Here is an 18,430-nt window from a genome sequence, read left to right on the forward strand (position 1 = left end):
CTACTTGGGACCCTTCTGTTGGGAGTTCTGTGTACTTCTGTGGTCTGATTGATTATTTCCTCCCCCAGTTTGGGGAAGTTCTCAGCAATTATTTCTTCAAAGACACTTTCTATCCATTTTCTCTCTCTTCTTCTGGTACCCCTATAATGTGGATATTGTTCCTTTTGGATTGGTCATACAGTTCTCTTAATATTGTTTCGTTCCTGGAGATCCTTTTATCTCTCTCTGCGTCAGCTTCTCTGTGTTCCTGTTCTCTGATTTCTATTCTATTAACAGCCTCTTGCACCTCATCCAGTCTGCTTCTTAAGTCCTTCCAGAGATTGTTTCATTTCTGTAATCTCCTTCCAGACTTCATCCCTTAGCTCTTGCATATTTTTCTGCGACTCCATCAGTATGGTTATGACCCTTATTTTGAATTCTTTTTCAGGAAGATTGGTTAGGTCTATCTTCTTCTCAGGGGTTGACTCTGTGATTTTGGTCTGTATCAAATTCTTCTGCCTTTTCATGACAATAGAGGTAGTTGTGAGGAGCTGGCGTGTGTGTCAGCTGGGAGAACGTCCCTTCTTGCTGGTTTGTGGCCTTCCTCCCCTGGGAGAACAGTGACCCTAGCGGCTTGTGCTGGGCAGCTGTGTGTAGACGGGGTGTCTGATTCTTGCCTGCCCTCTGTGGAAGAAGCTCTGCCCGGTTGCTGTGGGCGTGGCTGCTGCCGCTATGGCAGAGTCACACTGGAGGGGTACGAGCGGGAGGCTGTTTATCACAATGAGAGGCCTCCAAGCTGCCCTGCTGCCCAGGGGGTTGGGGCACCCAGAGTTCCCTGGGATTCCCAGTTACTGGGCTGATTGCGCTGGGCCGCTTCCGTTCAGCTGTGAGGCCCCTGTCCCTGTAAGATTTTCAAAGGGCACATGGTTTTCTTTTGTCCCAGCGTCTCTCTGGCAGCTTTCTCCTATCCCTCTACCCACCTTGATTGCAAATACAATGCTTTTGAAGGTGCATGAGGGACACTAACAGACAGCAGAACACGATCTGGTACTGAAGGAACAGCACAAGGCTTAGGGCTAACCTGCTACCACTGAATGCCTCTGCCACATTGCAGGGTGCCAGCTGTGGGGACCCGCTCACAGGTCTTACTGTCCTGTTTCCCTAGTATCCAGCACCCCACGCACTGTGTGTCTGCGCTCCACTGTGGATGGCTAGGGGTGGTTATTTAGTAGTCTTGGGCTCCCTCTCCCTCCCCACTCCGACTCCTCTCCTCCCGCTGGGAGCTGGGGGTAGGGGCGCTCGAGTCCCACCGGGCCACAGCTTGTATCTTACCCCCTTCATGAGGCACTGGGTTTTCGCAGGTGTAGATGTAGTCTGGCTGTTGTCCTGTGTCTTCTGGTCTCTCTTTTAGGAATAGTTGTATTTGTTGTATTTTAAAAAATTTATATGGTTTTGGGAGGAGATTTCCACTGCTCTACTCATGCTGCCATCTTTGCTTCGCCCCTCCCTGGTTTTCCCATTCACATAGTTTTAAAATATAGTTTTAAAATGTAAAAATACAGTGAAGCATCTCTCTGGCAGCTTTCTCCTATCCCTCTACCCACCTTGATTGCAAATACAATGCTTTTGAAGGTGCATGAAGGACACTAACAGGCAGCAGAACAGGATGTGGTACTGAAGGAACAGCACAAGGCTTAGGGCTAACCTGCTACCACTGAATTCCTCTGCCACTTGCAAGTCAGCTCCAACACCCAGGAAAGTGACTAAACTTCTCTGTACCTCAGTTTCTTCACTGGTAAAAGGAAAATCTGTATCAGAGGCTTCCTGTGGGCTTAAAATAGTGCCTAGACTTCCTTCAAACTCTCTCCAGTGTAACCATTGTTACGAGTCTGAGGTATATCCCTTGGAACCTCATCTACACATTTATGAGCACATTATACTGACCTACATACACATACACTCTCACACTGTAACCTGTTAAGGCATCTCTTGTCTATGGCTTTCATTACCATTCATCAGATACTTCCCAAACACATCTTTTGTATTTCCAATGGTTTTTTGCATTCTCTGTTGTTCAGGACATAAAGGTTTGTATCTTTTTGATTTTTGATGGATTCTATCTTTTGGCATTATTATTCCTAAGTTCCATTTAATTGTTTTGGCTTTTAATTATATTTTGTCTGAGACTAAGAGTATCACATTCTTTTGGAACAGTTTTTCCCCACTCCTTTACCACTTGTCTATGACATTCTGTTTTCAGTGCCTGTCCCTTTGTAAACAGCATTTAAAAACTCCAATGATTTCATCTGCTTGTGGACTATAAATACAAAACAAAACAGAACGAATAAAACAGCAGTAGACTCACAGACACTGAGAAGTGACTGATGGTTACCATGGGGGAGTGGGTGGGGGGGGATGGGGAGGTTGAGGGGGATAACAGGGCATAAAAATTCTCAATCATAATGTAGGTTGGTCACGGGGATAGTAGTACAGCATGGAGAATATAGTCAATGAATATGTAACATCTTCCTATGTTGACAGATCGTAGCTGTACTAGTGGGGGGGGAATTTAGTAATACGGATAATTGTTGAACCAATGTGCTATACACTTGAAACTAATATAAGGCAGTATATCGATTATATGTCAATTTAAAAAAAAACCTCCAATCTGTCTCTTTTAATAAGGGAATATAATCCACACAGACATTTTACTTTATGCTTTCTATTAACTATGCCTCTCTTCTTTCTTCTTGCCTTCCTTCATTAGCTTATTTGGGTTTCCTTTTATTTTTTAACCCTAATTCTCTTCTTATTCAAAGGTTCTCAAATGTGTCAGTCTTAGGGCATCCTGGACATGTGAGAGGTAGACCTTTGGTTGTTGTGATTGGCTTATATCCCACATGACTTTCAAATGTCTTGCCATACATTCACATAAGCAAAAAACCTAAACCTGAGCCTGTAATCTAAGACCATTTCAAAGAAAAAGTAGTTTTGGATGGGCTGACATTGAATTATCAAGGAATTTAATTTAGCATTTAAATCAAGGGAAAATTATAGTTTTGTCTACAAATTTACAAAGAATTGTTCACCATTTCAGAAAATCATGTTGCTGGTGATATTCAAGACCAGCACATTATTCTTGTAGGGGTCTGCATTTATAGCCGTAACACTCAAAAAGATTTTTTCATATTAAACACATCTAAGCACTTCATCTTGTCTTTTAATGTAGCTGTGCCCAACAATACTGTGGTCCTCTTATTTTCTTTAACTGCTTTCTTGTTTTTCTCTCCATATTTACTAAAGGAGGACTAGACTGGTGTAGTTAGGTTATATAAATGGCTTCCCTTATCAAGGAAGCATGCAGGAAAGCTAGAGAACATCTTAATGTTCAAATTATGTAGGGAAGGCTTCTTTCTAAGGCTTTAAAGTAACATTCCATTCCTGGACCAGGCACTCTTTCTTTTCCTTCTTACTTTACATCCACTATAGAAGTCTGGGGTTACCGTGACTTCTCTTTCAGTTCTTAACACCCAATTAGGAGTCCTCCCTATGAATATCTTCTTTACTTAGAAAGCAGTAAGCTTGGGTTTAGACTTGTAGCAAAGGCCACTGTCAGTCACTTTATATTCCACAGAGGGAAAAAGATGCACAACACACCCAGCTATGCAACAGATTCACACTTCTCTTTGTACTCACTCATTGGAGGTTTTTGCCTTCTCTTTTGTTGTTTTAATTATTATTGGTCATTCATGTACACATTTAGAGTTGAGCAGTTCTACAAGTTTGTTCAGATAAAAAAGGAGTTCCCCATCACTTCCTACATATTTATCCTCCAGAGGAAACCACTTTCAACTTTCAGTTGATCATTTTAGTATTTACCTCCATGTCGTCATATATAAATATGCATTATGGTACTATTGATTTTTCAGCTTTCAGCAAAATACATTCATTCACCAGGATTAAATCTGAAGACTTAGCTCTCTTTCTTTTCCTGGACCCACCACACATGTCCACTCTTTCCATCTCTTAATAATAGTTATATTATAAATACATTTAATTCAATAGTCAGTTTTAACATTATTTGACTATGTAAATGCTCTGCACAGTTGAGCCATGTTGTAAACTGTAATATTTTATACTATTTTCTGTGTTTCCTTAAAGTTAATATTCTTTTTTTTTCCATTTACTTGGTTTTCTATGACTTTTGACAACTTATTCAGTCATCTAGGCCACAAGATGTCTAGACTCACCAGGTATTCTACCAATTCATCTTTCTGAAAAAGTCTATCCCAGAGTCATGTAACACTGTCCTAACTAAATCAACTGTCTTGAGACCTGAATGTAAGTCATGAAACCATAAAACTCTTAGAAGACAACATAGGCAAAAATCTCCTGAATATAAGCATGAGCAACTTCTTGAACGCATCTCCTCGAGCAAGGGAAACAAAAGCAAAAATGAACTCTTGGGATTACATCAAACTAAAGTTTCTATATACGGCAAAGAACACCACCAACAGAACAAAAAGGCATCTTATGGTATGGGAGAATATATTTGTAAATAACATATCCGACAAGGGGTTAACATCCAAAATATATAAGGAACTCACACACCTCAATACCCAAAAAGCAAATAACCCGATTAACAAATGGACAGAGGATATGAAGAAACAGTTCTCCAAAGAAGAAATTCAGATGGCCAACAGACACATGAAAAGATGCTCCACATCACTAATCATCAGGGAAATGCAAATTAAAACCACAATGAGATATCACCTCATACCAGTAAGGATGACCATCATCGAAAAGACTAAGAACAACAAATGTTGGCGAGGATGTGGAGAAACAGGAACCCTCTTACACTGCTGGTGGGAATGTAAATTAGTTCAACCATTGTGGAAAGCAATATGGAGGTTCCTCAAAAAACTAAAAATAGAAATACCATTTGACCTGGGAAATCCCACTCCTTGGAATTTACCCAAAGAATACAACTTCTCAGATTTGAAAAGACATATGCACCCCTATGTTTATCACAGCACTTTTTACAATAACTAAGAAATGGAAGCAACCTAAGTGTCCATCAGTAGATGAATGGATAAAGAAGATGTGGTGCATATACACAATGGAATACTATTCAGCCATAAGAAAAACAAATTCTACCATTTGCAACAACATGGATGGAGCTGGAGGACATTATGCTCAGTAAAATAAGCCAGGCGGAGAAAGACAAGTGCCAAATGATTTCCCTCATTTGTGGAATATAACAACAAATTAAGACTGAAGGAACAAAAGAGCAGCAGACTCAGAGACTCCAAGAAGGAATTAGTGGTTACCAAAGGGGAGGGGTGTGGGAGGGCGGGTGGGGAGGGTGGGAGAAGGGGATTGAAGGGTATTATGTTTAGTACGCATGGTGTAGGGGATCACGGGGAGAATAGTGTAGCACAGAGAAGGCACACAGTGGATCTGTGGCATCTTGCTGCACTGATGGTTAGTGACTGCATTGGGGTATGGGTGGGGACTTGATAATATGCGTGAATGTAGTAACCACATTGTTTTTTCATGTGAAACCTTCATAAGAGTGTATATCAATAATACCTCAATAAAAAATAAAAAATAAAAAACAAAAAACAAATCAACTGTCTTCTGGTCCTTGTGCACAACTATCACCCTGGCATCTTCCTTCTTATTATCCTGGAAGTTACTTTCACCTCTCTTGTGCTGGATGTCCTGCTGTCTACACTCCAAATTTTAGTCTTCTTTCTTGACTAGTCTCATCTTGGTGAAAAACTGTTCATCCTTTAGTAATTATCTAAGAAAGGGTACATGAGATCCAACTATTGAAGACCCCCCACCTATGTGATTGATAGTTTGGTTAGATATAGAATTCTGAATTTGTAGTAATTTCCCTTCAGTATTTGCCAATTTGTCAGTGTGCCAATTCTGTCCAGTTTTATTGTTGAAAAGTCTAAGTCTTTACACTTTTGATCCTTTCAATATGGCCTGTATTTTCCAAGAACAGTCAGAAGGCAAGAATTGTTAGAACAAGGTGAGCAAAGGGGGGAATTGTTAGAACAAGGTGTTAGGGCAAAGGGGAAGAATAGTGTGGAGACAGATCATGCAGGGCAATGAAAATTTTTTCACTCTAAGCATTATGGGGAGAGACTATAGAATTTTGAGGAAAAGAGAGACATTATCTGACTCATCAGAAACAGAGTACTTCGGCTGCTGTAGTAAAATTAAACTTGAGCAAGAGGGCAGAAGCAAGGAGACCCATAAGGAGGATAATTTCAATAACCCACGCAAGAGCTGATGGTAGATTAGACTAGGAGGTTGCACTGAAGTGTGAGAAAATGGCTGGATTCCGGATATACATTTTAAAGGTTCAACCAAAACAATTTTTTTCTGCATTAGCTATGGGGTTGAAAATAATAGAGTAGAAGATCACTCAAAAGTTGCTGCTTGAGCAACCAGAATAATGTAGTGCATAGAGAAGAGAGAGAAATATAAACTTGGAGGCAAAAAAACAAGTTCAGTTCTGCACACATCAAGTATAAGATATCTGCTAGTTGTCCAAATAAAGATGTTGCATCAACAGTTGCATATACAAAAGTCTAGAATTCAGGAGCAACAGCATCTTGGCTGGACTAGTTTTGTGGCACTACTCTGGCTCTCATGTTGGTACACACCTTTCCTTTGATCTGATTCATTTTCCATGGCAGATTTCTCTAGTGTGGGCTACGTTATATCCTTTTAATATATCCTTTTCTGCTTAAATTAGTCAGAACTTCTATCACTTATTATTGATATTACTAAATCAGGAGACGTTGTTAAATTGTGAATGAAGAGAACTTCATTAAAATGGAAAGGAACTAATGATAAAATCTTAACTGGTCCTAAACTGAGTATATTCCTTGGCAAAGCCCATCTATTTCCACAAAACAGGCATACCAACCTGGAGCCTAATATACAACTAATGAGCTAACCATAAATAATCATTAAAATCCTCAAGGTTCCCAGGTTTTTACTTGCTATTAGCATGTCAAATCCTCAGGAATTGATAATATGCTAACCGATGGGAAAAACAATTTTATTACATGAGATCAAAAATAACAAAAAATCTAAATCAATACTTGAAATTAATGATAAATCACCCTAATGCAAGGATGAATTAAATGTTTATTTTTAGGAAAATGAGAATAAATTTCTGCTTTGTCATCAAATTATTACACAGTGTTACTTTCCCAAACACAGAAAGACATCTAAATTCTTGTAGTTGTAACTATTATTGAAAAATTATACCCTCAGTTAAATTGGTTTTAAAATATAGACTCAGGAGTTAGAGTTCCACAGAGTAATAAGCTAACAGGTACTGAGAAAAAGAGTCCTCTGAAGGATAAGAGTAGACAATAATGATGCATGAGAGATAGAAAAACCTAGTATGTTATAAAAGAATACAGATGACACTTAAATGAAAAAGCTGACAGATTTAATTAAATAAACTTCTTCTGTTTATAAGATATATTATCACAGAAAATAAAGGAAATTGTAACAGAGACATCTCATCCCCTATTCTACAATCCAGAGATAACCACTGCTGACATTTTGGTATATTCTCTTCTACTCATTTTCCTATGCACACATATATATGTTAGGTGTGTGTATTTGTACACAAAAGCAAGACCATACTTAATTAGTTAATGCCATTTTTACATTTTGCTTTTTTCCTTTCATATAAGTACTTCCTTTGTGCTGTTAAATATTGTTCAAATACGTTATTATTTTAAACATCTGTGTTAGATTCCATCATATGAACGTGTCATGTTATAACCACTGCCCTAGTGGTAGGCATTTAGATTATTTATAACTTTTCTCTACTGTGAATAATACTCCAGTAAATAATATTAAAAATAAATCTTTAATTTCTCAATTTAGAGGTTTTATTTCAGAAGACACTTCTTCAAAAAAATTGTTTTAACAGAACTTAAAGTAGATATGGCCCCAAAATGCTATCTGATTCTGAATTTAAAGAAGAAATATGCATGAAATAAAAATTACAAAACACAGTGCAACTCAAACAAATGCCTATCAAGCTTAATCAGCAAGTTTCCTTAATGAATCAAATGAGTTTCTCTTCACTTCTAGAATCCTCAATACTGCTATCAGCATGTATGCATAAGGAGATCACCCATCAATAATTTACGTTATGCAAAAATATCCAAAACAGACTAAAAAAATGTGGACTTTTAAAGGATTTGTAAAATCTAAAATCTATTTCCACATAATTACAAAGTATGTCAAACCAGGATTGCTATAAACATGGTCCAACAAGCATGGACTAATGTGTGCATTAAAAAAAAAAAAAAAAAAAGCTAAAATGGCTTTCCTGACAATCTACTCAAGTAACAAAAATAGAAATATACAGGGTATCATAAAAAGTAGGATTCAGTTTTAGCCATCTCTAAAAGGGCAACAGAACTAATATAAAAAGCATGACACTAATTATAAATAAAAACAAAAAATACTATACTAAGGAGTAAAAAGAGGTAGTGACCCTTATTAAAAACTGGTATCCTGGGAAATTTAAACAGTTAAATCATAAATCCATTTTTTGTTCATAATATGACAGTAATTTGAGAATGTTTGCTTTACGTTTGACTGAATTTAGACATAGAAATATCAGCTCTTTAAGTTCATAAATAGAAAATATTTTGAAAATATTATCTATCTTTACATCAAGTTACCAGAGAAACAACATTCCCATTATTTCTATATCCAAAAGAGTCTTATTTAATTTATAAGTTCTTAGTTTACTGCTTTCTCTCTAAGACATTCTTAAGGATCATAAGTCCTGGTATATGCTGACACTAAAAGTAGTATCATTCACAAGGAACACACTTCCAATCACTATATACAGAAACTGAATTGGCAGAAAACCTGTTTATTAACTACCAAAATTCAAATATTTGAGCAAATGTACTTGCCTTTATTAACTAGCTTATGATAATATACCCCTATACAAGAGTATTCTAAAACAACAACAAAATGTTTTTATAATGTATAACATAATGAGCATAATGGTCAAATTTCTCCTTTGGTACATAGAAAGTATAAAATATAATACATAAAGATTCCTGTATTTAAGCTTATAGACTAGGAAAGTCTTAAAAACCCTACAATTCAAATCTCACTACAGTCAATTCAATGAGACTATCTGAAGCCTGTTGTTCAGAAATTTGCCTCTGTCAAATTAATGATTTGGATTTGGAAATGCTTTAGAGATTTTTACTGTTACACTGTTGTTAGATTAGGATTTGAACCATATCATAACAGGAACTATGACTTCAAAGTAGTTTATCAGGTAAACCAGCTTCACACAGCTTAAGACTATATATGTACATTAACACAGAACAGAAAAAGCTGTACACAGATGTGTACTTAACCATGATGGCAAGTTTCACCAACATAAACCTACCATAAATACAGCAACCTGTTTTTATCACTAATAAAAGAAGTGCTGGCAAGAATTTTGACCATTATGACTTAAACACTATGGAATTCCAATTATGAAATAATTTTTAGTGACCATCAGACGAAAATCTTCCAATAACCAACATTCTCAGAAAAACAGGATAGAAAGGGTAGAGTTCAGTTCTGAATAGGACTGTTCTATTCATCTCACCAGATTGATCAACCTTCTCATCGCATGTTCATGAGAGCAAACACATTCACAGGGATCAAATCCACCTTCTGCCATGATTTCCCAGCTTGATTTATCTTGATTGCTTAAATCTAGAAGAAAGGAAGAAATATTTTAAGAACACTAATAAGAAAATAAAATTATACAGAAAAGAATACTACTCAGAATTACTCTATTTGAGCTATGAAAAATTCATATATAGATTCATAATAGTTCTCTTAAACTAAGTACAGTTCATATTTATTGACCTATATCCATGAACTTATTACTAATCTTACACAGATTATGAATGTATCATATGAATTATGAATCTATACAAATGATAGGTTATGCCTTCTGCCATCAGGCGGATTTCCTGCAAATGTGAATGTTTTCAGCTGCTCTGTACTGGTCCCACCTGTGAGACTGATGATGCTAGAGCCCCACTCTGCTTAATTATTTAATTCTTTCATTTGTTAGTTCCAGTACCACTATGGACTGAATGTTTGTGCCACCCACTAAAATTCACATCATTAAAAAGGAGACAGTAGGGCCAAAGTGGAGTTACTTGTGCTAAACTCCACATCAGCAAACCAAGACTAAATGTCATTCCTAATTGCAGTTTCAACTCCCCAGGAATGTTTAACCTTTGACCAGTCAATATGAAATTACCTGATCAGGACTAGTAAAATAATTCACCCAAAAGACTCCTTCCATTTTCCTTAGGAAGGTGACCTTGCCTAAAACAATGCATTCCTTGCTAATAATTTCTTCTTTCTGCCCCCTCTCTGCCTTTAACAACCTTTCCTTTTCTATAGCTCAGGAGAGCTTTCTATTTGCTAAAATGAGATGCTTCTTGATTTATGAATCATTGAATAAAGCCAATTTGGTCTTTAAAATTACTCAGTTGAATTTTTGTTATTTAACAATATTGTTAAAGCCTTAACCCTCAATGTGATGGTTATTTAGAGAGGTAGGGTCCTGGGAGGTAATAAGGTCCTGAGAATGGAGCCCTTATGAATTAGTGCCCGTAAAGAAACACAAGAGAGTTGCTCTCTCTCTCTAACATGTAAAGATACAGCAAGAAGGCATCCATCTAAAAACCAGGAAGTGGGCCCTCACCAACACTAAATCGGCCAGCACACTGATCATTGACCTCCCAGATTCCAGAACTGTGAGAAATAAAAGTTGTTTAAACCACCCAGTCCATGTTATTTTGCTATAGAAGCCCACACTACTAAACAACTTTGCATTCTTAATCTGACCAAGAAAGTGCTCTGAAAGAAAAAATGAGTTATCTAAAATGACAGTGACTCAGGATGATAGAGATGGCATGAATTAATACGACAATAGCCAGGAAATAGCTGGGAAGATAATGAAAAACAAGAGTAACAAGCGAGACGCCAAGATTGAGCACTACTGACATTTAAGATAGAATAGACAGATCAGTGGAACAATTCATATTAAAAGAACTTAGTTCATCATTCATTCAAGAAAAATTTAGCACCTGTGCTAGGCATTAGTATTATAGAAGTGATCAAAAAACTGATATACCTCTTCCCTAATGGTGTTCACATTCAAATGGTGGAGACAGACATTAATCTAAGTTTTTTTAAATTATGAATACAAACTTGTAAAGGCTGTAAAAGATAAATGGTGGGGTGGATTAATGATTGTGCATTGAGCATTGACTCCCCTATACAGAATTTTATTGTTGTTAACATCCATTTGATCAATAAATATGAGATGCCCTCTCAAAAAAAAAAAAAAATGTACAGACTTCCAATTGTAAAATAAATAAGTAACCAGGATGTAATGTATAGCATAAGGAATATAGTCAAAATACTGTAACAACTTTGTATGGTGATAGCTGGTAGCTAGAATTATCATGTATATAAATGTTGAATCACTGTGTTGTACACCTGAAACTAATGTAATACTGTGTGTCAACTACCCTTCAATAAAAAATAATTATCTGATAAATGGACCAAAAGACTGAAAAGACAACCCACAGAATGAGAGAAACTGATTTGCAAATCATATATCTAATAAGCATTTAATATCCAAAAAATATAAAGAATCTAACTCATTAACAAAAACATGGCAATTTAAAATGGGCAAAGGACTTGAATGGACATTTCTCCAAAGATATAGAAATGGCCACTAAGCGTATTAAAAATGCTCAATGTCATTAATCATTAGGGACATACAAATCAAAACCACAATGAGATACTACTCCATACCTATTAGAATGACTATAATCAAAACATGGAAATAAGTGATGTGGGGAAATTAGAACCCTGCCATATTGCTGGCAGGAACATAAAATGGCACAGACTCTGTGGAAAAGTTTGATGGTTCCTCAAAAAATTAAACATAGAATTATCAGTGACCCAGAAATTCCACTTCCAGGTATATACCATAAAGATTTGAAAACAGGGATTCAAACAGATAACTTGTATGCTAAATGTTCATAACAGCATTATTCACAATAGCCAAAAGGTGGGAACAACCCACATGGCCATCAACTGATGAATGGAGAAACAAAATGTGGTATACATACACAATAGAATATTATTCAGCCATAGAAAGGAAAGTTCTGTAATGGAACCTTGAAAACATTATGCAAAGTAAAAGAAATCAGACACAAAAGGATAAATATAGTATGATTCTATTTAGGTGAACTATCTAAGATAGGCAAGTTCACACAGACAGAAAGCAGAATGATGGTTGCCAAGGAACGGGAAGGAGGGGAATGGGGAGTTACTGTTTAATGCATACACAGTTTCTGCTTGGGGAGACAAGAGTTTTGGAAACAGTGGTGACAGTTGCACATCATCATGAATGTAATTAATGCCACCAAATTGTACACTTTACAATATGGTTAAAATGGCAAAATTTATGTTACATATATTTTACCAAAAAAAAAAAAAAATCATCCAGGACCAGGGGCTTGGGGAGAAAGAGGAGTGAGTGCTAACTGAGTACAGGCTTTCTTTTGAGTGAACAAAATAAAATTGATTATGGTGATGGTCACACAACTCCATGAATATACTAAAAACTATTGCATATGTGTACATTAAATGGTGTATGCCATGGTGTGTGAAGTATATCTCAAGAAAGCTGTTATTTAAGAAAAAAAATAAATGGTACCTAGAGGGCACATACAGGTTCTTAACTTACCTAAGGAGTGAGGGAAGATTTTACCCAAGAAGTTAACTCTGAGTTCAAAGTGTTAGGATGCACTGGAATACAACAGGACAAGGTGGTAGTAGAACATGTTGGGATCAGGGGAGATATCACCTCACACCAGTTAGGATGGCCAACATCCAAAAGACCAACAACAACAAATGTTGGTGAGGATGCAGAGAAAGGGGAACCCTCCTACACTGCTGGTGGGAATGTAAATTAGTTCAACCATTGTGGAAAGCAGTATGGAGGTTCCTCAAAAAACTAAAAATAGAAATACCATTTAAATCAGGAATTCCACTCCTAGGAATTTACCCTAAGAATGCAGGATCCCAGATTCAAAAAAACATATGCCACCCCTATGTTTATTGCAGCACTATTTACAATAGGCAAGAAATGGAAACAAGCTAAGTGTCCATCAGTAGATGAATGGATAAAGAAGATGTGGTACATATATACAATGGAATACTATTCAGCCATAAGAAGAAAACAAATCCTACCATTTGCAACAACATGAATGGAGCTAGAGGGTATTATGCTCAGTGAAATAAGCCAGGCGGAGAATGACAAGTACCAAATGATTTCCCTCATTTGTGGAGTATAACAATGAAGCAAAACTGAAGGAACAAAACAGCAGCAGACTCAGACTCCAAAAAGGGACTAGCGATTACCAAAGGAGAGGGGTTGGGGAGGGTGGGTGGGTGGGTGGGGGATGGAGAAGGGGATTAAGGGGCATTATGATTAGCACCCATAACATAGGGAGGTCACGGGGAAGGCAGTATAGCACAGAAAGACAAGCAGGGACTCTATAGCATATCTTACTATGTTATGACTGACTGCAATGGGGTTTGGGGTGACTTGATGATACGGGTGAATGCAGTAACCACTATGTTGCTCATGTGAAACCTTCCTAAGATTGTATATAAATTATACCTCAAATAAAAAAGATTGCATATCAGTGATATCTTAATAAAAATAAAATGAGGCCACACATAGAAATAGTTAACTACAGCGATAAATTAGAACAAAATTTACACAAACTGACACATGATTTTACCAGAATTTAGACTATGATAAAGGTGCCATTTTAAATCACAGACTATTTAATAAATGGTAGGATAATCATCTATTTTATTAAATAGAAATATGATGCACACATAAGGAAGAATATACATCAAGTGAAGTGGTTAGGTTTGGAGAAGAGAATTTAATTTGGGGGACAAACTTTCATTTTGCCAGTTTTTAAATATTTCTTATAATGAATATGTACTCCTGTATTAAGACTTTTTATAGAAATAGAAAAAAATTAATTTAAATAAGTTACAAATGTATAACTATAAAAAGACAACTGTGATACACACAAAAGGGCATAAATCCAAGAAACTATAAAAGGATCGAATGTTGACAGATAGTAATTGAACTAGTGGGGGTGAGGATTTAATAATATGGGTAACTGTTGAACCACTGTGTTGTATACCTAAAATATAAGACTGTATATCAACAATATTTCAATGAAAAAAGGAAAGAGTGGTAATTTTGACAGCCAAAGAAAATGCAAGTTTCTATAAACCAAAAGTATACCATAAAATTTTTAAAAAGAACAAATCTGGAAAATCACAACACATATCAGGGTTAATTTCCTTAATTTATAGAGAACTCAGACAAATCAATATGAAAATGGCAACCTAACAGAAAGATGAGCAAAGATCAAGTTCACAGGAAAATAGAGTGACAATAAGCAAATACAAAATGGAAGAAGTGCACATCAAAATACCACTTTCATTTATCAGAAGGTAGGTACAAATTAATTTATCTAGTTAACTTGGATATCCATATCCAAACAGGCATGCAAAATTTTTGTATAAGGATAGTCACTGCAACATTGTTTGTAAGAGCAAAAAAATGGTAACACAAAGTGTTTATCTGTGTGGTTCTAACTAAATAAATGATAGTACAAGGACATGAAATCCTGTACAGTTGTTGAAAAGAATGAGGCAGACTTCCATGTGATGCTTTGGGGAATATTCAAGATATACTGAAGTAAAATCAATTTGCAGAACAGTTAAGGCAAACCTACTTCCCATCTAACATCTTCTGAGTCTGTTTGCCTGAGCTAAGGGGAGAGATTAGAAGAGGAAGTGGAGTTGCAGGCAACCTAAACTGGACAGCCAGCTCTCTGGAAGGTAGGAAATACCAAATATACTGACTATCACAATTTTGTTTGAGGCTGCTCTGTGTCCACACCTTTAAAAAAAAAATTGATTAGCCTTTATGTTAGAGAACTGGCTGTACATATCTAACAGAAAACCCTGAAAGTAAATAAGTATCTACCCTTATTATGTAGATAAAGCTCACCCTTGAAGGCCTGTTTCTCAACTGTCTTTTCATATTGTCCATAAGGAAAAAATGGGTTAAGACCATGCTGGCCTTAAACATAAGCAAATGTCCACTTAAACACTGATCCTTCCTTCCTTCCTTCCTCCCTATCTGTGCCTTCTAGGCCAATAAAGTATCAGTTGAAATTAAAAGGTATTTCATTAAGCTTATTAAAAATGAAACTCAAATACAAAAATGCCCAGTATCTACCCAGTTCTGTAGCCTATGAACACAAAAATACTAAGTACTAGCAAACTAACTTTTATAAAGGGAGATCTATTTGCAACAACATGGATGGATCTAGAGGGTATTATGTTCAGTGACACAAGCCAGGCAGGGAAAGACAAATACCATATGATTTCACTTATTTGTTGAATATAAAAACAAAGCAAAAACAGAAGGAACAAAATAGCAGTAGACTCATAGACACTGAGAAGTAACAGTGGTTACCAAAGGGGAGGGTTAGGGGTGGGGTTGGGGGTTAAGGGGATAAATGGGCACAATAATTTGCAATCACAATAGAAGTTGGTCATGGGGACAATCGTACAGCACGGCAAACAATGACTCTGTAACATCTTACTACATGGAAAGGCAGTAACCTCACTAGAGGGGGTGAGGATTTAATAATATGGATAACTGCTGAACTACTGTTTTGTATATTTGAAACCAACATAAGATTATATATCAACCATACTTTAATTTTAAAAAAGAGACTTATTTTTATCACCCATGAAAGATACACAATTATTTTTAAGTCATTTGATTAATAAAATTAGACTTCCCGCACCACCATCCCCACCCACCTACACTCACCCACAAAAAAACACAGTTTCTTAAGGGCTGGAACCTATCTTAGTCATCACTGTCTCCTAATACCTCCCTCACTGCTTAAGCCACAGCAATGAGTAAATACTTAATGAATTTTTTACAATGTTTATTTTTTCTATCTATACATGCCAGGAGCATGTAAACCAACTAGAACTGTAATGTATACATAGATCTTAATTGTGTCCAGGAAAATGAGACAATGCATTTATAAATAGGACATTCCTCAATAGTGCCATGCTTCTGTGGATTTTCTTCATGTAAACTTGAACTGTTTTAAGTACTATTCAGTTTGCAGTTAATAGTTTCCACTTTAAAATTATGTGTTTTTTAAAAACATAGGATGGAAACCATTCTCTTTTGGTGAGTACCAGAAGTTAAGCACCAGTACAAAAAACTTGACTAATCCCACCCCACATTTAAATCCCTTGTGTCCAGAAACATTAAGAAGCTGCTCTATCCTGGGCAAGACAGAACTGGGTTACTGAATTAGAATTCTGGTAAAATCAGCCTGGAGAATCTTTAATATAAAGCAATTTAAAACAATGCTTTTGTCTTTAGGTTTCAGAGAGGTTGTTCACCTCAACATATACCATAATGTGAGAACATTGGCAAATAATATCAAAGTCACAGGTGTTACCCTTAAAGACAACCAGCTTCACTGCAACTGGTCACAAAAGACCTAAGTCATGAAATATGAACAGTGCACTGAAAAAATTCAAAATTCAAAATAATCCATGGGAAGAGGAAGGGAAGTCAGTATGGTCATAGATGAAAAAAAAAAAAGCTATGAATTGATAATAGTTGAAGCTGGGTTATATGTATTAGGGGAGTTTCTATACAATTCTACTTTATATTTTGAAATTTTTGATAGTAAGCGTTTGATTATTAGTCTTTTTCTATTGTAACTACTATTTGTGATAGCAATCTGACAGCATAAATCAAGCAAAAGTTTGTCAGTAGTTTGTTATGCAGCATAAAGGACAAAACAAGTACACACAGCTAAAGCTCTCAAATGATCCACTTCTAAACAACTCTTGGCACAGAAAAGCAGTGAAGTAATGCACTCTGTATTGGGAAGGCAATTGCAATTCCCCATATCCCTCAAAACCATCATTTCCGCCTTCCACTACAACTAACAAACCTTTCCTGGTAGAGTTCTGCTGTACCAAATCAGTTGAGTCACCTTGTGTCTATATGTGCTCAGGGAATTTTCCAGTGCTGTTAACCAAATATAATTTGCTTTTAGAACCTTAAACACTCCAGCTCATGCTGGGTGGGTTTACTTTACTTTATTTCACCTTTGGGGAGACAAAGTTAATTGCCTGCTCAAAACTTCGGAGAAGTTGCAAATTAGATATTGTAGTTTCACTGTAGTGTTTTCTAGAATTAAGCAATGGAACTACATGCTTATATAGGATTGATTCTTTGGGAAATAAACTTCTTAGAAGGGTTTCTTAATAGCAAACAGTAAAACAGCAAAGTTATCAGTGTTACATATTTTTATCAGATCACTTGGTATCAGGAGTGTCTCAAAGTACAAAGAATAAAATGGAAAATGTTAATCTTCCCATTCCTCTCTCCCAATTCTCTTCCCTTTTCCCAGTGGTAACCATAGTTAATAGTCTGGTTATTGTATTTACACCCAAACTAACAAACAAAAAACAAATGAGATCGTATTATACATGTTCTGCAACTTACTTTTTTGTGACATAAAGCTCTACTTCATTGTTTTTAATAACTATATAATGCTCTAAAACAGAAACACACACTTGTAGCATTCCTTTAGCAGAAATTAATTAGGGCCTTCCCAATTTTTTGGTTAAGATAATGCTGCAATAAACATCTCTGTGCCCATATTTATGCAGGACCAAGTATAAAAAACAAAATCTCTAGGTCTAAGGGCATTCATAAAAAGCCTTTACCAATTTTATCAATAGTACACAGTACATATTACTAATTGTGTAACTACATATAGTATTATTACCATTAACAGTACAGTAACATATACTCAATTAAATTTATTTTTTGCTAAGGTGTCGGGCTCCAAAAATATCTGATTGTTTTAATTTCCTAATTCTAATGATGCTGTGCATCTGATTGTTTTTATTTCCTAACTCTAATGATGCTGTGCATCTTTTCAAGTTTACTGGCATTTATACTTCTTTTTCAAACTTTGTCTTACTGATTCTAGCTGCTCTTTATATTATTGAGTATTAATTCATTATTACAGTAAGACTGAAATGTTTTATAGGTCATTTGCTTCCCTTTCTTCTAAGTGGCTCCAAAGTCAGATTAATATCTATTTCCAAATTTTTCTATTTAAATATTTACTTTTTCAGACTAACAGTTAAAGTGTTAATAAAATTGCAACCCAGAGAAAAATAG

The 18,430-nt window shown here is 36.0% G+C and overlaps 1 protein-coding gene across 1 annotated transcript in view; it reads right to left on the reverse strand.

Annotated features, from left to right (window-relative positions):
- The window catches only part of SMIM14 (small integral membrane protein 14), an 86,124-nt gene that overhangs the window by 50,262 nt on the left and 17,432 nt on the right, over positions 1–18,430 (reverse strand). Inside the window, exon 2 of the mRNA XM_036908503.2 lies at positions 9,656–9,765. Coding sequence (XP_036764398.2) covers positions 9,656–9,765 — 110 coding nt within the window. The remainder of the gene's footprint in view (positions 1–9,655; positions 9,766–18,430) is intronic.

Source organism: Manis pentadactyla, chromosome 5 (genome assembly GCF_030020395.1).
Source record: "Manis pentadactyla isolate mManPen7 chromosome 5, mManPen7.hap1, whole genome shotgun sequence".
NCBI classification, from domain to species: domain Eukaryota; kingdom Metazoa; phylum Chordata; class Mammalia; order Pholidota; family Manidae; genus Manis; species Manis pentadactyla.